At 42.0% G+C, this 19544-nt stretch overlaps 1 protein-coding gene across 12 annotated transcripts in view; it reads left to right on the top strand.

Annotated features, from left to right (window-relative positions):
• The window catches only part of ST3GAL3 (ST3 beta-galactoside alpha-2,3-sialyltransferase 3), a 167602-nt gene that overhangs the window by 80550 nt on the left and 67508 nt on the right, over positions 1-19544 (top strand). For all 12 annotated transcript variants that reach the window (XR_008841038.1, XM_056496999.1, XM_056497002.1 and 9 more), the window contains one exon: positions 17800-17894. Coding sequence is in view for 11 of the 12 variants with exons in the window: in XM_056496999.1 (XP_056352974.1) it covers positions 17800-17894 (95 nt within the window). In the remaining variant the exon portion in view is untranslated. The remainder of the gene's footprint in view (positions 1-17799; positions 17895-19544) is intronic.

Genomic DNA, 19544 nt, shown 5'->3' on the forward strand with positions numbered 1-19544 from the left:
TGTTAGTTAGTCTTTTGGTTTTATGTATTTTTATTATTTTGTCACTATAATTCTGAATTGTATCCACGTTTAAGTTTAAGGAAAATACAAGCTTGCTTAGACATGAGCAGGCTTGTCCCTGCTGTTACCTGGCTGCTGAGAGTGTAACCTGAGAATATGCTCAAGCCTTGTCCACACCTGGTGGGGCTTGTGGCCACTGCTGCTGGAGTGCTAGCCAACATGTTCAGGACTTGTACCCCAGCACAGGGGCATGTTACAGCCCACCCAGAAACTGCCTATGAGAGGGACAGTGACCCAGAGTGAGATGGAGGAGTTGGCAGAGCACAGACTCCCCACGTCCCCAGCGCTGCATTGCCTGTTCCTTATCACCAAACTAATAAATTGCCTTATTGATTGACCTACCTGATTGTGGGGAGTAATTTATAACAACCTGCAACAGGTTGCTCAGGACTATGCTCAGTTGTGTTTGAGCAACCTCTCTGCACTGCCTGTTCCTGTGTTTGACCACCCTAGCAGTACTATTATTTCCTATGGAATTCCTTGTTTTGGTTTTTTTCCCATTGCCCTGTGTGTTGGGCACCCCTGGGAAGAGCCTGTCTGCCTGCTTGGCTGCCCCTGTCAGGTGTTTATGCACTGATCAGAGCTGCTGAGCCTTCTCTGCTCAAGGCTGAGCAATCCCAGCTCTCAGCCTCCCCTCGTGGCAGATGCTGCAATCCTTTAATCATCTTAGCTCTCTGGACTTGTTCCAATGTGTCTGTGTGTGGAGGGGAGCCCAGCAGTTCCCCAGCCCTGCAGCAGAGCCCCCCCAGAGCTGGGCCAGGGGAAGGGTCCCCTGCCCTGGGGCTCTTGGCTGCCTTTGCCACAAGGGCGCAGCCCTGGCTCGTGGTGCCCACCAGGAGCCTCCTCTTTGCTTGTCAGACAGCCTGTGCCCCACCTCAGTGGTACCTTGAATAAAGGCCTCATTCATCTGTTGAGTTTTCTTCCTTTGGTTTCCTTAATTACGCCCTTGCTAATCATTTAAAAAGAAGCCATTGATCAAGAGGCAGGCTACCATGGAAGCTGTCACTAGAACTGCTTGGAGGGTGGATTCTTCGTCATGCTGCTGCCCACAGCAGCAAGTATTTCTTGTAAGGTAGAGGCATTTTGTTTTCAGTTGTACAGACAGGAAGGAGGTGGAGGATAGAGTGTGTCGGACTGAAGCTTTAGCTCTCCTCCCTGTTGCAATTTGTGAAGCTGCTCTCCTACTTTTCGGCTTTCAAGTCTCATAGTTCCTCAGCTGAGGAGCTAACTTCAGAACCATAAAATATCTCTGAGCCGTGTCTCTGGTCTCTCTCACACCACTAAACTAATCAGTGCTAAATCACCCATCCTAGGCTGTATATATCCAGGAATTTTAAAGGGGCTTAAGAGTGCAAAAATTGAGCTGCTAACCAAAATGGGCAATCTCTCATTAAAATCAAACTTTAGCTGCAGGAACGAAAGAAACAAATATATTAGCTAAACTTGCCAAGAGACTTGGAAAACAGCAACACAATAATTACGCTTTACCAGAAAAACTCTTTAAAAGAAATGCTAAAAATACACCTCTACTTTTAGTTTGCAGAGGAAATACCATAGCTGTGTACAATTTAGTGAATGTCAGAAAAGTGGTAAATTGCATTAATATTAAACCTTCTTAGCTTTCAGTTAAGTGGAAATAGATCATATTTCAAACTGGTCTCATGTTATACACTTTACTGAGACAGCATCTGAGAGATGTAACATCATAAACTAGTGCTACTAATACAGAAGTAATAAAACTTCTATAGTTACAGTAGATTAAAAAAAAAAAAAGTAAGAATGTGAATGTCTTAATGCTATTTAAGGTATTGATTTTGAAGCTCATTGGGATTGGGAATAAACTGTGTCTCTGATCAGTTTATTCCACTGTGGCTTAGTACAAAGTTATTTTACATTTGTGGGAAGTATGTTGCTGGGTTTTGTTTTAGGTGGGATTGCTTATCTGATTTGGTGTAGCCTTGATGTTTGAAGTAATACATGTCCTACTGTCATCTAATTGAGTAAAAACATGTGCAGCTGCACACATCTTATTCATAGCCTTTTTCCAAACCTACCAGCTAATCTAATCTCAGTTAATTGTTTGAGTGATTTCAGTGTCTACAGAGGTAATTTGTCAACACTTCCCACACAAGACTGGGTTTTAAGTCATTATTGCTGGATCAAAGCATATGTATTCCTGTACTTCCTGCAGGTCCATAGGGACAACATGTGAATGTCTGAGTCAAAGCTGTACAGAAAGTGGGAGAGTGCCTCTATGTCCACCTACTTTTGTGCTGTCAGATTGAAGTTGCTCAGTTGGCCAGGGTTGTAGTAGCACTTCTCTTCTTCCTGTGCCTGACTTGTTCACGTGCCAGTTCTTTGGCAGCTGCAGGACATTGCTATGGAGGAAGTTTTCTTGTGTCTGAGCTTCATTCCCACGCTAGCTGAAGCTGAAGAGGAGTAATGTGGATCTTTGTCATTTGTCTCATCTCCTAATGAAATATATCTTTTTGAAAGCTGGTGTTTGACTCTTTGTGTGCGGCTGCTGGTGAACACTGGCCCTCACAAAAGACCAGGAGAGGATCCCTTGAAGCACTTGGTACCTGCCATAATTGCTGTTTCTTGTTCAGTGCAGTCTGTGGATGTAGAGACTTCATGTTTTTCACCAGATGGAAGCCCAGACCATTTCCTGAGTGTGCCATGGTTTCTGTGCATGTGTTCTCTTTCCAAAAAGCAGCTGAGGCTTTTGCTGTGTGTGTATGGCCCTTCACAGATCATAGAACCATACCAGCATTTGGGTTGGAAGGGACCTTAAAGATCATCTAGTTCCACTCACCCCTACCACGGGCAGGGACACCTTCCACTATACCAGGTTGATCCAAGCCTACCCTTGAACACTCCAGCCCTTTATCATCTTTGTGGCACTTCTCTAGACCCCCTCCCTGGAATTTGTGATGGTCCTGTCAGGAACTACAGTGTCCAGAGAGAGCTTTTCAGTCATAGGCCATAAACCTGAAACTTCCCAGCCATCTTAGCAGCCAGAAACATCTTAGGGAAAGCTGTCCTCTGTGAACACAGGGGGAGGCTGGACTGGACTCCTTATGAAGTGGGAGAGGCAATACTGCCTGCAGTATTTCCCAATTTAAAAGTGTCTGCTGGTCCAAAAAGGAGAAGATGTTCACCTGGTGGGTAGGAGCAAGTGGCTTGAGGTAGACATCAGGGGAGCCAGTTGGAAGCTTTAGGAGATACAGTATGAGAGCACATGAGGAACATAATAAATTGATGAAAAGACTTCTTTCTGTTGTGCAGAGGTGGAGTGTCCTTCCCAGATGAGAGCTGCATGAAACAAAAATTTCTTCAAGCTTGGCAACATCAAATCCCAAAGACAAGGGGAGACCTTGAGGGCAAAGAGGGATTGAGAGGCAGGGGACAGTGTGATTACTGAGGCAGCTGGAAGGAGATATGATCTTTTGTGGGGAGTCTCCAGGTGGAACTGCACTGAATTTACCTGTGGCTTTTACAACAGGGAAAAAAGGCAGAAGGGAAAAATCATTGATACAGTCTTTCTGTATAATGTGTTTCTACTTACATGCATCAGGACAAAAAAAGATTCAGTTCTTTGTACATCAGGACATATACCTGGGCAATTCCTTGCCAAAGCATGTGACAGCTGCAAATTGTCTGTACAAATTCCAGAGGAGTCTGGACAAACATTTGGAGGAGGGATCCATTGCTGGGAGGGAAAGGGGGGTTGCTGATTAGACAAACCACATCAAGCTCAGGAAATCCACTCAGCTGAAAATGTTTGAAAGCTGTGTGAATGTTAGGGAGGAAATATTTTATCTCTTTGCCCTGTTCTTGCTTTACCTTGGACATCCATTTATTGCCATTTTTGGGAAAGAGATTTTGAACTCTGATCTGCCCCAGCACAGTCTCACTCGCATTGTTAGGTGGGATTTTCCTTACTGCTGGGCAGTCAAGCTGATGAATTCTTAAAAAAAATAATCCCAAGCTAAAAATCAAACAACACCTTTTTTTTTTTTTTTTTTTTTTTTCTCCCTCCCTCAGAGACAGCCAGTTCTGGTGCAGTAACTGTAATTACCAGGAGAGCACAGCTCTGATGCCTGTGCCTGTCCTGGGGTTGGTGTTGGTGGCTGGAGCTGGCACAGCTCAGCACCTCAAGGTCACTGCCCTCAGTCCAGGACCTTCACATGCATTTCAAGATAGCTTTCAGTGGGTGATAACAGTGGGTAGAGCAGGCAGTTTGTTCAGATTTGTGCTTTGCACACATTCAGCATGCTCTTGGTACAAAAAGAAGCGGCCGTGGAACAAAAATTGTTATAAATTCCCTTGAATTGATATAGATTCTCCAAGGCTGTGCTGGCCCCTGGCAGGTTTGGAAGCAATTTGTTGATACTCCTGCACATCAGCCTGTTTTTATCTCTACTAAAGCTGCTCTTGTACCTTTATTCCTAATACCTGTTTTCAGGGAGATACTAATCCCTCTAACTAGGGGCACCATTTTTCAAAGTTCAGCTGATAAAAATTGACAGGAGTGGGCCTGTTCTGCTGCCTCTAAAGCCTGGTGTCAGCAGAGGGGCTGTCAATTTGATTCACTCCATGACTGGCCAAGATGTTAAAATGAAAAGCATTGCTGCAGAGCATGTGTCAGGTTGTCATGGTGGGAAAAGATGCACTGGGAATACTTGGAAATAATTGCTACAAGACAAGTATGGTAACATGAGTAACCTGATTTGTTGAGAAGACCAGTTACTCTGCAGTTGCTGTTGAATTCAGCAAAGTGCTGATTTTCTCTGAAAATCTTTAGTCACTTGTAGTCTGTGGTTTAGACAGTGACATTTACACAGCATTGATGTGAGAATCTGCGGGTTTTATAGTGCTGCTGCTTGTGAACTTCACAGCCAAGTGCACTTAGTCTGCAGCTCAGGGAAGGCAAAATGTCCAGTGGAAAGGTACAGTTAGGAGAGCAGAGCATGAGTGTGACAGAGGCAGAGAGAGTAATGTGGGATGATGCTGTACTGTTTTCTCCCTCCACAGCTGTCTGTTTGAGCACTTGCCCTAAGAGCACCCATAAATACTTGTGGGAAATTCTCCTTCTGGCCAACAGTATTGCTATTTTGCTGGGTAATGCGAATCTGCTATTTCTCTTGTCATTGAGATCAGCAGATACTTGGCTAATGTAGTCCTTCGACTTTTCTGTTTAGACAAGGAAATTTAAGAATATCCTGAGTTGGATGGGGTTATGGGCTTTAACTTTTTTTTAAACTACTCTAAGTTATATGGGGAAATTATTTGGAGAAAAATAAGTATTTTGGAAAAAAATTGAAGGGCAGTTACCGCATTTTATAGGATTTTCTTATAGCTTTGTAAAAAAATTATTATTGATTGGCCTATTTATTTATTTATTTAGTGGCTTGAAGCATAGCTTTCTTGTTTTTTGTTCTATTGTACATCTGTAGGTTCAAAGAAGTGACTAAGCATTTGTTGATTTTTTGGAGGGTAGAGCTACTTAAGACAAAAAGGTATTAGAAATAGCTGGTGGTTAAGATTATTCGTCATTTATATTATGGTCTTCATTTTCTTTGCCAGTGCATTTCACTTTAAAGCTTTCACTTTGCAGGCTGAGAGCTTTCATGGCTTTTTTCAGTTTTCCTTAACAAAGTGATTGTTTTGTTAAAAGTAAGATTAAAAGAGAACAAAATTACTGCAATTTGTCATTTTAATGGAGAGATTTCTTGCCCTGTCACACCAAGTGTGTCTGCTTCCAAAATGTCTGTAGTGAAAAGTTTAATACTTTTAAGAAGTGGAAAGAAAACACAGAACACCTTCTCTATGACAGATGTAAATTGAAAGTAATGGTTTGTGGAGTGCCATCTAAGTGCTTAGACAAAAAAGTGGGCAAACAAAAGAATGAAAAAAAACCCCAAACCGGATGATGTTAAGAAAATGCAGTGAATAGACTGAATTGCAGGTTAAGGCAGCTGGTGGAGGCTCTAGAGCACAAGTTCTGTGAGGAGCTGCTGAGGGACCTGGGGGTGTTGAGCCTAGAAAAAAGAAGGCTCAGAGGGAACATCATCATCCTCTACAGGATGAGATATGGAAAGGATGTTCCAGTGTGGTGGGTGTCCTTCTCTTCTCCAGGATAAGGGGAAATGGCCTCAGGTTGTGCCAGGGAGGTTTAAATTGGATATTAGGAAAACTTCTCCACCAAAATCAAGCAGTAGAACAGGCTGCCTAGGGAGGGAGTGGAGGGAACTAAAACACACTTAGATGTGGCACTTGGGCTGGGTTAATGGTTGAACTCCATCTTAGAGGTCTTTCCAACCTAAAGGATTGTATGATTCTTTTGTGTCTCCCTGATGGATTCATGATGGTGCTGAGTTGCTCTCTGTACTTTGTTCCACCCACACTCTGAGGGTATGGAAAACTCCCGGGTGGGGCAAGATTTCTGTGTCAGCTGGCAGTGCTGCAGCTGGAGCTGCTTCATGTTGGTTTGCCTGAGGGGGTCACTGGGAGAGTATCAATTGTAGGAGTGAGCTTATTGATGCTTTCTACAAAGACTGAATGCAGTTGACGCAATTAAACGTTGCTACTGGGACAAAAGTAGTGGATCAGCAATGTTCACTGCTCTTTGTAATGTTCAGGAGGAAACACAAATGTCGATGATGAATGTGCCTGCAGCATTTCTTTGGTTTGGAATTGGAATCACGCAGACTGCACTTTGTCCATGTGCTATAGCTCCCTTTGATAACAGCCAAAGATGTGTAATTTTAACTTCAGCCGTCGTGGCTTGTTTTCTTTCCCACAGCTGTAGGAGAAGTGCTTTTCTGTCAAGGATACTGGAAGAGAAGGCATATTTGTGTGGGGTTTTTATCCCCTCATCTTCACCATAACCATTTCCTTTAGTAGCTAATAATATTTAGTATTTATTTCAGTGACTTACATAAATCTCAAATGCACAAACCAGCAGTATCCTTTTCTCTGCAGTTTTTTCTTGTGGGAACTTGTTGAAATGAACTATCTCATTGAAAAACTCCATTCCTGGAATGAGGAGGACTGTTGTACCATTCTTCAAGTGGAGCAATAAGAACTGGGAGGTGTCTCTGCTTTGATTACTGAGTCAGGGAGGATATCAGTTCTTCCAGGAGATTTATAGCATTTTAGGGGGCAGGCTTTTAAGAGCATACCTTGTGCTTCAGGTATCCATCAAGCCTCTTGGCAGAGTCCTTTGAAGTTACTGCTGTGGGTGCTGTTGTTGCTGCAGGGGCTCTTGCCAGATGTGTGATGAATTTGGACGTGGGGGCACAGCAGAGCAGAGGACCCTGGCTGGACGAGGCCAGTGAGTGTGTAGGCAGGAAGGACAGGCCTTATTTTTCACACCTGTTTTTCAGGTAGGACAGGAGAAGTCCACATGTTTTGTGGTTCTTTACTTCATCAGGGTAGTCAAGTCTCACCTCCAGTCTCTTTTCCCTGCCTAATCTGTAACTCAAGCCAGACACTGTCTGTGTGGGATGATGAGGAAAGGATGTAGCTGTCTGTGCTGGCTCTGTCTGCAGCTTTCTCCACAGCACCCACTTGCTCTGAGAGCCAGTAAATCCTTTTGGTTTTGTCAGATGGCCTCTTGCATGGAAACAAGTGTCCAGTCTCTGTGCCTTATCTCTGGAAACAGTACCTAGAAAGAGGTTTTACAAGAGTCTTACCCTTGTTTTGTTAAAATACTTGTTTATTTTTAAAACCATGAGACCAAAGGGGAAAGGCGTAGATTAAATAGTGCTGATATTATCTGGAAGATTTTAATGCATGTTGCTTTACAGATCACCACTCTTAGGCTAAAGGCTGGAATTAATAAGGTGACAGAGGAGCCAGAAAATTACATGAAACTGGACATGAGGTCTATGTCAACCTGATCAAGCATTATCTCCAGTTACAGAAGTACCTTGTGGCACCTCTGAGAACACTCTTTCCACTGGGGCTTTTGGTTTTTTGTTCAATCTTTCAGTGAAATCCTTGGAGGTTTTTGCATCTGGTTAAAGGAAGAAAAAAGCCTCTGTCTGAATCTTAAATAGTAACAACTGGCTGCCCCCACTTTGTCCTGCACTACAATGTGAATTCTATTGTGCAGCAGAGAAACAGAAATGCATCTGGAATTTTTCCCATTGAGATTGATATGGATCTCGTTAATAGCAGCTTTGTGATCTATCTGTAGCTGTTTTTCAGCAAGTGAAATTATTCTGATAGTAATGTTGGGGTTTTTTTGTGTCCATTCTACAAGTGCATGTCTGGTTGCCATACCTAGGAGGTGGCACTTAAGGCTACATTGTCCTGTCTCACCTAATAAAGGAAAAAAGCTTATTCTCTGGTTGGATGAAAGATGCTGCTTTGACTTCTTGGCAAGCTTGAAAATCACATAACTGTTCCTTGAACAACTTCCTGCAAGAAGGAGCATGGCAAACTAAATTGTTTAGGCCTTAGGAATTTATGCAATGGAGACCATTTCCATTCTCACTGTTTTTTAAGTTAGGATGTCCATCTGCTGAATGGTGCAAGCCAAGTTGTGGATTCCAGGCAAAAAGCATTGTACAGTTTCAAGGTGCTTGGGGAGAATTGTGCTTGCCCAGCATCTCCTGTGCTTGCCCAACCCCTCTTATGCTTTCAGTCCCATCTTGTTTCCACTGCAAATTTTGTTCTCATTTCTAGTTCATATCTCCCTGTTTCCTCAAAAGAACTGCAGACCTGATTTGATATGGTCATTGCTGTGCCAGTCTTTCACATGAAATCCACTTTGTGATAACTTAAAAAAAATCTCTTGAAAATAACTAACAAAAAATTGAAAGAAACATGTATAATTGTCTTTGAGTATCAATTTGTAGTGTGCAAAGAAGATTCACTTCTTGTATTTGTTTCTTTGCATTTAATTATCTGCCTGTCTTGTGTGCTGTAGGCAGCTTCAGAGCAATAGCTTCTGCAGACGTTTTTCACTTTTTCTGTTTTCCTCTAATTTCCTGTTGGTGTGTGAAAGCAAGTTTGTCCCTTGCCTACGTTTTCATTGGGGAAACCTTCTCTGGATCACCTTAGAGTCATTGTAGGAGTTATACTGATGAGAATTGCAACCTGCAAATAGTCAGTAATAATGAGTCAGGACAGAAAATTCATGCAGTTAAAAAGTAATGGTTTCCTTTTATTCCTCCTCAGGTTTCTGAGCATTTATTAGTTATTGAGGTCTCATTTCCAACTATAAGTCTAGAAAAATATTTTTTAATTTGCTGTGGAATTTTTTAACATGAAAGCTGAGATTGTCCCAGGAGTGTGATATGAAGAACTATGTCCTGTAGAACTTTTCAGAATATTGCCCTACATGTAAGAAAATCAGAAGAGCTCACAAGACTTCTGTTAATGCCATGTGTATTTCACAACAGAATAATGTTTTCCATGTTGTGTTAATAGGAATTTTTTGTCTAGCTTCTAAAATGACATTGGTCATTCCAGAAGTTTATGAGCCTTGAGAAAAATTAAAAACTGTTTTCACTCAGATCAACCCATCTGTTTCAATTACAATTATTGAAACATTGACATTTCTTCTACCAGCATCCTCACTCCAGTAAAACATGCAGGGAACTTTTGCCCCAAGTGGATTTTTGACCTGGTTAAGAGCAACAGGACAGAGGTGAAGGAACATCAGGCATTCAGAAACTGAATTAATTATGAAATCCAGTCTTCTGTCTATGCAGACACCAAATCATACAACCCCTTTCATAAAATGACCAAGCTTCACATCAAGTAATTTGTTTTGTGCTTTCCTGTCTTCATTAGCTTCCATAACAAAGCCATTCTGGATTTTTTAAAACATTAGTGACCTTTTTTTTGTCTTTAACTGGTTGTATTAGGATCAAGTCACGCTCATTTTGTGCTTAGCTGTTCATTAGTTTCAACAGCTCTTTCCCCTCTGTGCCACGTCCCCTGTGCTGTACAACAGAGCAGTCACATCTGTTCTGTGCTTGGCTGTGCTGAGCAATATGTGCATTTTTGGCTTAGCTGATGGTGGAAGGCTATTTTTCATCACTGTCCTGTTCCCTACATATATACCAATTTCTTTACAGATTGAGTGTTCCAGGCTCCTTTTGCAGTGACATAATTACTTGTACGAAGGCCACTCGAAGTTTTACTGTTCCCTCTAATGATTTGAAATCTGAAGTTTGGTCTGATACAGTAGGATAATAACCTCAAGATAAGCTTATATGTTAAATAATGGGGTAGGAGAAATGAGATCAGAGGCTTTTGAAACGCAGAAGTGCGACTTGTTGTGCTCCACCATAAGACTGCTGGCAGCTCAGGACAGTCAGACATGGCCAGTGGTGGCAAGAATGAGCAGTGAGTGGCAACGACAGGGATTAACTTCTCTCTGCAGGAAGGATAAAGAGAACATTAAGTTGGCTTTATAAAAGTAATGTGCAGTCACTGCATTTAACAGACTGGTTAATTAGTGTGATGAAAGACAACAGGTCGGTGTTGGGAACTGTGCCCATCCTCTGCAGTCTTCTGGAAAGTGTTAGAAAAAGAGATCCCCCAGATATCCTGTCTTTTGGGAGTGCAGTGCTGCACAGCAGCAGACCCTACATGACTGCTCTCCAGTTGGTTCATGAGGAAGCACAATCCCCTTCATGTTCAGCAGAATATTAACAGGGACATAATTGTACTAAAGTCTGGCCAACTGGCAGAGTTGCTGGCTGGCATCTTCTTTGGGAGCTAAGTCTTTCTCTTTGAGAGAAGTGTTGGACCTTTCACCTTCCCTCTTCATCTCATTTTTTGTTTGCACAGAAGGCTTTGGAAACTCAGGCAGTAATTCCAGTCTGCTTTCACTCACCTTCATCATGTTTCCAAATACCACATAATCTCATCTATTTGGCTCAGTGCTCCCTCAGAGTTCTTGAACCTCCCACCTGGCTTTTTGTAGGAAAAATGAGCTGTAATTCCATCTTGAATCATTGACAAGAACACATGAGAAACAAGCTATGACATTGAAATGATGTTAAAAGACTGGTTTTTAAACTAACAGAACCTTGTGTTGTTGAGAAGTTAGCTTTTCACCGTTGCATAATTGTGTTTTGGTATTAGAGAGTTTTGTGAACAATGACAAATTTTGCATGTTGTCTTATAAGCTGCTCCATGAGGCAGGTCAGGACAAAGTTTCTGCCTGGTCTGAATTTTATAGTTTTGGGTTTGTTTTGTTTTGTTTTTTTTTTTCAAGAGGAAGCCAACCTTTAAATCAAGCTTTTTGTTATTTTTGCATGTGTGTTTTTTGTCTGAAATGTTTGGAGAATCAGTAGGAAAGTGTGAGGATTTCATCAGAGCAGGTAAACTGATTTCTTTTTGTCTTTAATATTTAGTTTATCTCAAAACTTTTCCAGTCCCCGTGACTAATTGCATTATATAGGTAAGCTGCTGGGGACACTTTGTTGGATTTTATGCATGTCAGAACACAGTGAGCAGGAGGGACTGAGCCAATCTTTAGTAATTCTTTGATTTTGGGCCTTGGTGGTGCCATAAGCCCAAGCCATTAATGACTGCAGAAAGGTTAAACTTCACGTGTCTTCCTGTTTATCACAAAGGTGCAGGGTACAAACAGAAAGCACTCTTGGCAGGCAGCAGGCTGGAAAATACATGTGCTGCTTATCTACAGTGATTGTACTGAAACTTGATTGCCGTATATGAAGAGAAATACTTAAGAAGTGCAAGGAGTCTGAAGGGCAGCTCTTGATTCCCAGCTACAGCAGACTCTAGCTTGGCTACCTGGTCACCTTCTAGCAGTATCAAAGTGGTTTTAGATTAAATAGATCCATGCAGAATTTCAGAAGATCATCTATTTGCATTTCCCTCTTAAAAGCAGACACAGCTGTGGCTAACTGGTGTTTAATAGATATAAACTTGTTTAAAATGATACAATCAAATCAGAAACCAGTGTAGTTGATGTGAGTTCTGTAACTCATGTCCAGACAGTAGATTTCAGTGTATGATAATCCCAAGCAAAAGAAATATTTTTTTAGTGTTTAAATTTTCTTCGCTGCGTTTTAGGACTGGTGTTACTACTTCTCTTTACTAGGGATATAGAGATTCTGTCTTTATCTTTTGCAGCACTCTTGTAGTATTTAATGGCTTATCATGTCCTCTTCCAGTTTTTTCTAGACTAAAGAAAGTAATTTTTTTTTCTAGCTTTCCTCAGGCATCATGTTTTCTAGACCTTAGATCTTTTTCAGAGTCTCCTATGGCATTTTTTCAGTTTGTTCATGTTTTTCACATGAGGCCCAGAATTGGACATGGTCCTTAAGTTGATGCTTTCTGATCTTGAGTAGAGTATTTAGCAGGTATTACAGCTGTAATGGTTACATTTTTCATTCATGATAGGATGTTTATCTTTCCTGCAAGAGTGTAACAATGTTCTTTGTATGAACCACAGCGCAGAGGATGGGGGACTTTTAAGATACATCTTGGAGCAGCTGGTCCAGCTCTAAATAGAGCAATGAGCAGGCAATGGGAAAAGGTCTGCACCGATGAGTTTAAACAACCTACAAGGTGATGGAGAGCAGAGGGCAAGAAGGCTGAAGATGTTCCAGAGTGCCTCAAAGGTCCAGAGCAGCCATTCCCAGGGAAGTGGGCAGGGATAACTGCTGCGTGGTCTGTAGGGCTTTGGTTTGCTTGATTTTACCTGCTGTTTGCTTTGCTTATGGAATACAGCCTGTCCAAAGTCATCTTTTTGGGGTGGTGGTGACGTTTACTGCAGAGCACTGTTGTACTGCTGTGTAATTCCGAGGTGTCAGTGTGGGGAGTGGCCAGGTGAGACCTTTGCAGCCTGGAAGAGGCAGCTGCAGATACACCCAAGGGTCTTTAGGCACAGAGAGCAGGGCAGAAGGTGGGCTCTTGCTAAAGAGTAAGGTGGTCTCAAATGGCACTGGTAGGGTGCTCTGACCAACCATTCCTCAGTGCTAAGTTGTCTTTGCTGAATTATTTTATTTTAGAGTTCTGCTGTTTGTTAAGATCGACTTAAGTTTTGGCCTGATGTCTGCTGTTAAAGATATTCTTGCAGGCATCTTCTTTTTTTTGGGCTTGTTTGCTGATACAGGAAAAGTAGTATGTTGGTTGTAGGATGGGGTTAATCCTTATTAATGCAGTTTCTTAAATTTTTCAGCTCCTTGAGGGATCTTTGAGCTGCTTGGATTTTTGACAGAGGATTAATGTCAATAAGAAATGTAAAATCAGGATGTCTCAAACCTCCTCATTCCTATGCTATCACACCATGCTGCTTCCCAGAGAAGGGAGGCAAGGGAGACAGCATACATCTAGGTCTCAATAAGGAAAAAGGAAAAGGTTAGTTTAGATTTTCTCTCTCCATAAATGCCTGTCAGGGTTAATGATTCAGCACTCAAGTGTTTCAGTTTGTATTTAATTAATAACATTGGTAGATTTTGTGCCTTCTGTCTAACCATGGATGCTTTTGATCATCAGGAAACAGAAGATAGAAGTCATGCCAGAACAAATAAATAATTTATTTTTGTGGTTTAAAAAAAGAGAAAGAAGCTGTTCCTGCCCCTTTACAGGTCAGCTTAAAGGAGGATGTTTACAAAAAGGAAATATCTGAAATATAAGCTCACAGTGGAGCTTAGTGGCTGCCAGTCTGCCTTTCCTTAGTGTCGTGGTTCCTTAGAAATGTGGTGCCATCTTCTCCTTTACTCATTCAGGAAATTGATTTTTTTCTTTGTCCCTCCTCGTTAAAGCCAAAGACACATAAATCAGTTTATTTCTTTTACTTTCTCTGTAGCCTTTTCTCTTCTACACATTTATGTATTAATTTTCTGGAAAGCAGTAGGTGAGGAGTGGGGAGCAGATTCTAGTCAAGATTCAATGTCTGAAATTGTCCCATAGCTACCTTGCATAACAGCTGCAAGATACGTTGGGAAATTTGTGCTGCTTGTGCTGGGTGCCTCAGTGCTCATCAAAGAGGAGTAGCTGTGGTCTCAGTAGCAGGGGCAAAATGGAATGGCCAAAAAACTTGGCTGGGGAGTTTCTGGCAGGCTACCTTAGCCTTCTGAAATGTTTTGGGGTCACAGCTCTTCTTGTCAGGGAGGAAAAAACTGGAAATGCAATGTTTTGTCACAGAAGCCAGAGTCCCCTAGGCACAAGTATATATCACGTTTTTGTGTGATTATAGATTCCTGTTTAAGAACAGTTTCTGGCAGAACACTTGCTTCCTTTCGCTGTGCATGGTGACAAATTGTTAGAGATTTTATTTATGTCTTTGTATGAGGAATTCAAACCTGAGTACTGGGAGAGATTTGTTTTGTACCTCACAATTATTGTGTCAAGCATTAAGTCTATTTAGATGTCATTTGTGTTTTAGCAGGGTATGCCATCCAAGCTAGAGATTGTAGATGCTTGACATTTCTCTCTCAACTTACACAGATCATAAGTGTGTGCCACAAGCAGCCAAATTCCTCAACTTTTCAGGCTGTCACCTGCAATGAGATTGCATTATGTCTGTACAGGAATTTGGGAGAGGAATAGAGAGGAAGTGCTTAAAATTTAAATCTGAAAAATCGAATCTTTTTCTTTCTGTGCCATTTTCTGAAGGAGCACAGGCCAGTTTTGGGTCTGGAGCTGTGGCTGCCAGTGAAGCCAACCTGCCTTTAGGCAGCTGTGACAGGCAAAATGCAGCATCCCATACCGAGCTGCTCAGTGCACGCAGAGTTTAACATCATTCGGAAACATTTGCTTTTTCTCTTTGAGAAACTCCCATGCATTCCTTGGAATGTATTTTAGGTGCTCTGCAGAGAGCATTCCCATGGCCTGCTTGAGGCAAATCCCGATATTTCCTGGAGGGTGCTGGAATACACAGATGCAGTTCAGAGCTGAGACAGAGCAGCCATGCTCCTGGAGAGTCTGGCAGACAGCATTTCCCTGTCACTGCTGGACATCAGTCCTGGCTTGCTCTGATTTATTGAGGTGGCAAAGCGCTTACAGCATTTATAATTTCCTAATATTTCCAAAACGGAATTACTTTCAAGATTTATGGGAGCAAAATATCTTCTGACTTGCTCCCTTTTTGCCATATGGATATAATATTTCCTCAAAACTGTTCTTCCTCCTTCTGAAATGAAGCAAAAGTATGACTTGAAAGTCTGTTTCCCTGGCCCTGTACACAGGAGTATTAAATATTACCAAATAATTGTAGCTAGTGTAAGGCTATTGGGTTTTTTGCTAGAAAAATCGCAACATTTACTTGTAGCAAATACAATAAAAAAGCCAATGATCATTTCACCCTTTCTTTGGCATCACTTTGATGCCCTGGTTGTCACATGGTGAAGCAATACCATGGAGCATTAGATCAGGCATGCCTTGATCTTCAGCTGATTTTGGAAACTCCCCTGGGGTCCAGGGAGTCTTAGGAGGATCTGACTTCCCTCCTGGTTTTACCAGGCACCTTGTAAATGGGAATCTGCATTAGGGAGAGGCACTCCTTACTCCATATCAGACTACTGTAAATTGTCTTTTCCAGGTGTATTATTTGCAAACAGGCTAGAACAGGTCAGTTATTTGCATATATAAATAACACCAGTTCTGAGTTAGGCCTGACCTTATAGCCTGTACCTTCTCTCTCATGCGGTGCTTTTGAACAGATGAACTGAGCTGGCAAAGGTTTTATTTACACTGCACCTCTTGAATCCTCTCATTTCTTGAGAAGAGAATAAAACCTGCTCATATATGCATTTTCTCATAAAACTTGGAGCATCCAAGTTTTTCCTGGAGACTGCATGTCTCAGCAGCAACCAGAGAGCTTGGTGACCTTACAAAGCTGCCCCAAGGTGCTGCTGAGCCCCAGGCAATGCTGTCCTCCCTCCCTGCAGCTGCTGCATGGGGAGGATGGGGACCCCTCTGTGGGACCTGGCTTCTGCTGAGAGTTCAAGGGGTGGCTGCAAAGGAAGGGCTGTGAACATCTATGCTGTAGGCCTTCAGCTTATAAAAGCTCCTGCACTGCATGACAGTCCTGCAAAGATTCCTGCTGTTGATGTTGGAAGGAGGTGGAGATAAGTCCCTGGAGGGTAATAATTGTATTTTGGTGCACCAAGATGTGTGAGAAAACATTGGACTAATTTGTCAGGTGATTGAAGCTTTTAGGATATTTTCAGAAAAAGTGTGTTACAGTTAATACTGTATTGTTCTTTATTTGCTTTTAAATAGGCCTGTGGGGTGTTTTTACTTAAAAGCTTCAGAAGCTCTAGTATATCTAACATACCTCCCCCACCTTTTCCCAAATAAAGTTATATATATGCTTTTGTATTCTCAGCTTTGGAAAAACATTCCTTTCCTTCTAGATCAGCCATGTCATCTGTGCACCTTGCTTTTATGGTTATAGATGATCTTATTAAAGATTGCATGAGTGGATGTGAAGCAGTATGCATGGGTGAATCTGAGTCTTCTTGTTTTGTTAAATTCTCTTCATCTCTTTCCCTTTTCCATAGATTTCTGCATCTGTGATTTATAGAGCATCTCTGGTAGGACTTCACTTTGATCAGTTTATAATTTATATTTCATTCCATCCTTTCTTCACTGTGGTGCTGTTTGAAATTGTTGCTCTGTGCCTGGCTGTGACATAGTGCAGATGAGCTTATCCTAAACCAGGTAGTTCAAGTTCAAAGGTTATCTGACTGCTGTAAGAGTTGTGTGCTGAGTACAGAAACAGCCTGAAGGGAGAGCTAAACCTGTGGGTTACATCTGCCCTCCTCCCACGTGTAGGTTGGCCAAGCTGGATCTATTTCAGGGTACCTTGCTCCATAGTGGAGGTGTTTTCTCTGACTCTGAACATGTAGTACATTCCTTTTCATGGTAGGATTGATTTTGATCCAGAACATCTCTGCTACTGTTTTGATGTGATTGAATAAACAGATTTCTAATAGTATTAACATAGTTTCTAGTATACTTGATACGCTCAGAAATGGTCCCATATGGAAGTTAATGTTTCTGTATTTGCTAATTGTTTCCTTTTCTCTGGCCACTATAGTAATCATTTCTAGAAGAGACAAATTTTTACTAGCTGCTGTGTTTGTGTGTTGAGGGTATAATTAGGATAATGTATTTCCATAATGACATGGTTAAGAAGGACTAGGTCTCTCTTTTGTAAGGGATTCTGGATAGATCATAACTGTTTGGTTTGGCAGAGACCTCTCTTGAATCATTTATATGTTAATGAATGCAAAAGAAGGCAGTGAGTTTCCATTGCCTTTCTCTGTAAAGTACACACAGCTTCATGATCTCCTGAACTGTTTTCTCTCTTGCCTGTGTGGTGATAGCTGCTGTGTCTGTGCACAAGTGAGACCAAGGCAGACTCCTCACACAGCACATACACTGGCTTGGGCTCACAAAGCTGGAAGTTAAACTGCCTGAACCTTGCTTGCAATTCACAATTTATTATAGCTAAATTAATAGCCAAACAGCACTGGGACAGTTCTAAATTGTTGAGTGGAAGAGATTGCTAGGTTCACAACCTGAGTGATTTGAGTGTCCTTGTGGCACAAATTCTGGCAGGTTTGTTTCACTGCAGTAATCTTTGGGTAAAAGTAAAATCTTCCACATTACTCTGTTGCCAGTGGCAATGTAGAATCAACATTTAGTTATGGATTCTTTGAACATTCCTGCAGAAGTTTGTCCTTCCTAGTTCAGGAGTTAATTTCTTTCTCATTTTGGTTTTCTCAGGTTCTCGAAGCCGGCACCAATGTTCTTGGATGATTCCTTCAGGAAGTGGGCACGTATCAGGGACTTTGTACCCCCCTTTGGAATTAAAGGACAAGGTATGAGAAAACTGCTGCTGTTGGAGAAGAAGGTGGTTGGTTCTGCAGATGCTCGCCTCATTTTCTTTTCTCTTTTGAAAACTCAGGTGGTCCTCTGAGCTCAGTTTATTCCCCCTGTTTGAGAGAATTATTGTATGTGTAGTTCTCAGAAATGCAGAAGGGTTTTTGCAGCTGGACAGTGGACCTCAGAGGCTGGCCTTGAGGAAGATGGGTTAGTACATGTGGAGAGTCTGCAGCAATGGCAGTCTAGACCAACCAGCACCTTCTAGAAGCATTCTGACACTGACTGCCAGAGGGCCTTGTAGCAGCTTTGCTGACAGTGACAGAGTTCAAACTGGTTTGAAGTACCTTTCAGTCAATAATTTTCTAAAGAACATGAAAGATGCCTTGGCCTTGACCACTGACCACTGATACAAATCTTCATTTTCTTCTCATAGAATTTTTTAGTTGGGCTACTTATTTACTTCTGTAACAAGTAAGAAAAGTATGTTCAGATGCTTTGATGAAAATTTTAACATACCAGCTGGAGTGAGGCTGCAGGGGCTGTGTCTCAGGTGTGCTGTGAGAAAGCAGGAATGGTGAGTGGTGGATGAGATGGGAGCAGTAGCTCACCCAGAAGATGATCTGTTTTGGGGTGACAAGCTCCTGCCTGTCCCACATGTGCTGTCACAGCCTCTCTGTCTGAGTGGTGGGGGAGCAAAAGGCTTGTGCTCACTGCAGTGATTTGCTGCAGACTATCTGATGTCCTGTGTATTTAAGAAGTTTTTGTGGCATTACATCAACTTGGAAGATTTTTTTTTCACTGATAAACTCAAGATTACAGATAATCCTGTAGGATTGAAATACCTGGTGGAGAAAGAACTGCAGCCACAGAAAGCTTGGCTCTGTGTCTGTCCCTGGAAGCAAGTGTGGTAGTTGTCGAAACAATCTCTGATCAAATCAAAGGCTCTTCTGACAAATTGCTTTTGGCTTGCTTCAGTTCCCTTTTTTGTTTTGTCCATTCCTTGTCCAGTCAGTCTTTTATAGCTCAATAGGAAGCTAATTACTGTCCTCTAAATCAGCCAGCAGAGTTTGCAGCAAAGAGCTAACAGTGGAAGCACAAATGGGAGGCTGCTGTGATGGCAGGAGGGCTTGTCCCCTTCCAACCAGCACACAAGGTGTACAAAACTAGGGCAAGGTGTCTGGCCAGGGTGGAAGTGGGATTTATATGTTACATGTGATGTCAGCAAGCCTGAATAAAATTCATTCCATTAAACTGAATCCTAATGGAGAAATTCACCAAAAGAGAATGACAGAACAGCTCTGGCAGCTTTCTCTCTGGGTTTGTTGCCAGCTTGTATCACCACTGCAATGTTATGTAAATCTGGTGTTTTATATTGGATTTCCTCAGTTAAAAAGAGAAATGAGAAATTGCCATTATTTAAATGGCTGTGAGCTGAAGCCATGGGATGGAAACCGTTGAATAGGTTATTTTTTTAACACCCTCCTGGGACTAAATTTTGTGCCAAGTTTCAGTCTGGAGCAAGTTCTATGTGTGGGAGGGTTGAATTATAAGTCTGTGTAGCCCCGGATTTCTAATGGCTGTGCTGACAGGCTGCGAGTCCTAGGGATGCAATGGCCCCTTTCATGTTACACACCACTTGGAATTCT

Source organism: Oenanthe melanoleuca, chromosome 8 (assembly GCF_029582105.1).
Source record: "Oenanthe melanoleuca isolate GR-GAL-2019-014 chromosome 8, OMel1.0, whole genome shotgun sequence".
Taxonomy (NCBI): domain Eukaryota; kingdom Metazoa; phylum Chordata; class Aves; order Passeriformes; family Muscicapidae; genus Oenanthe; species Oenanthe melanoleuca.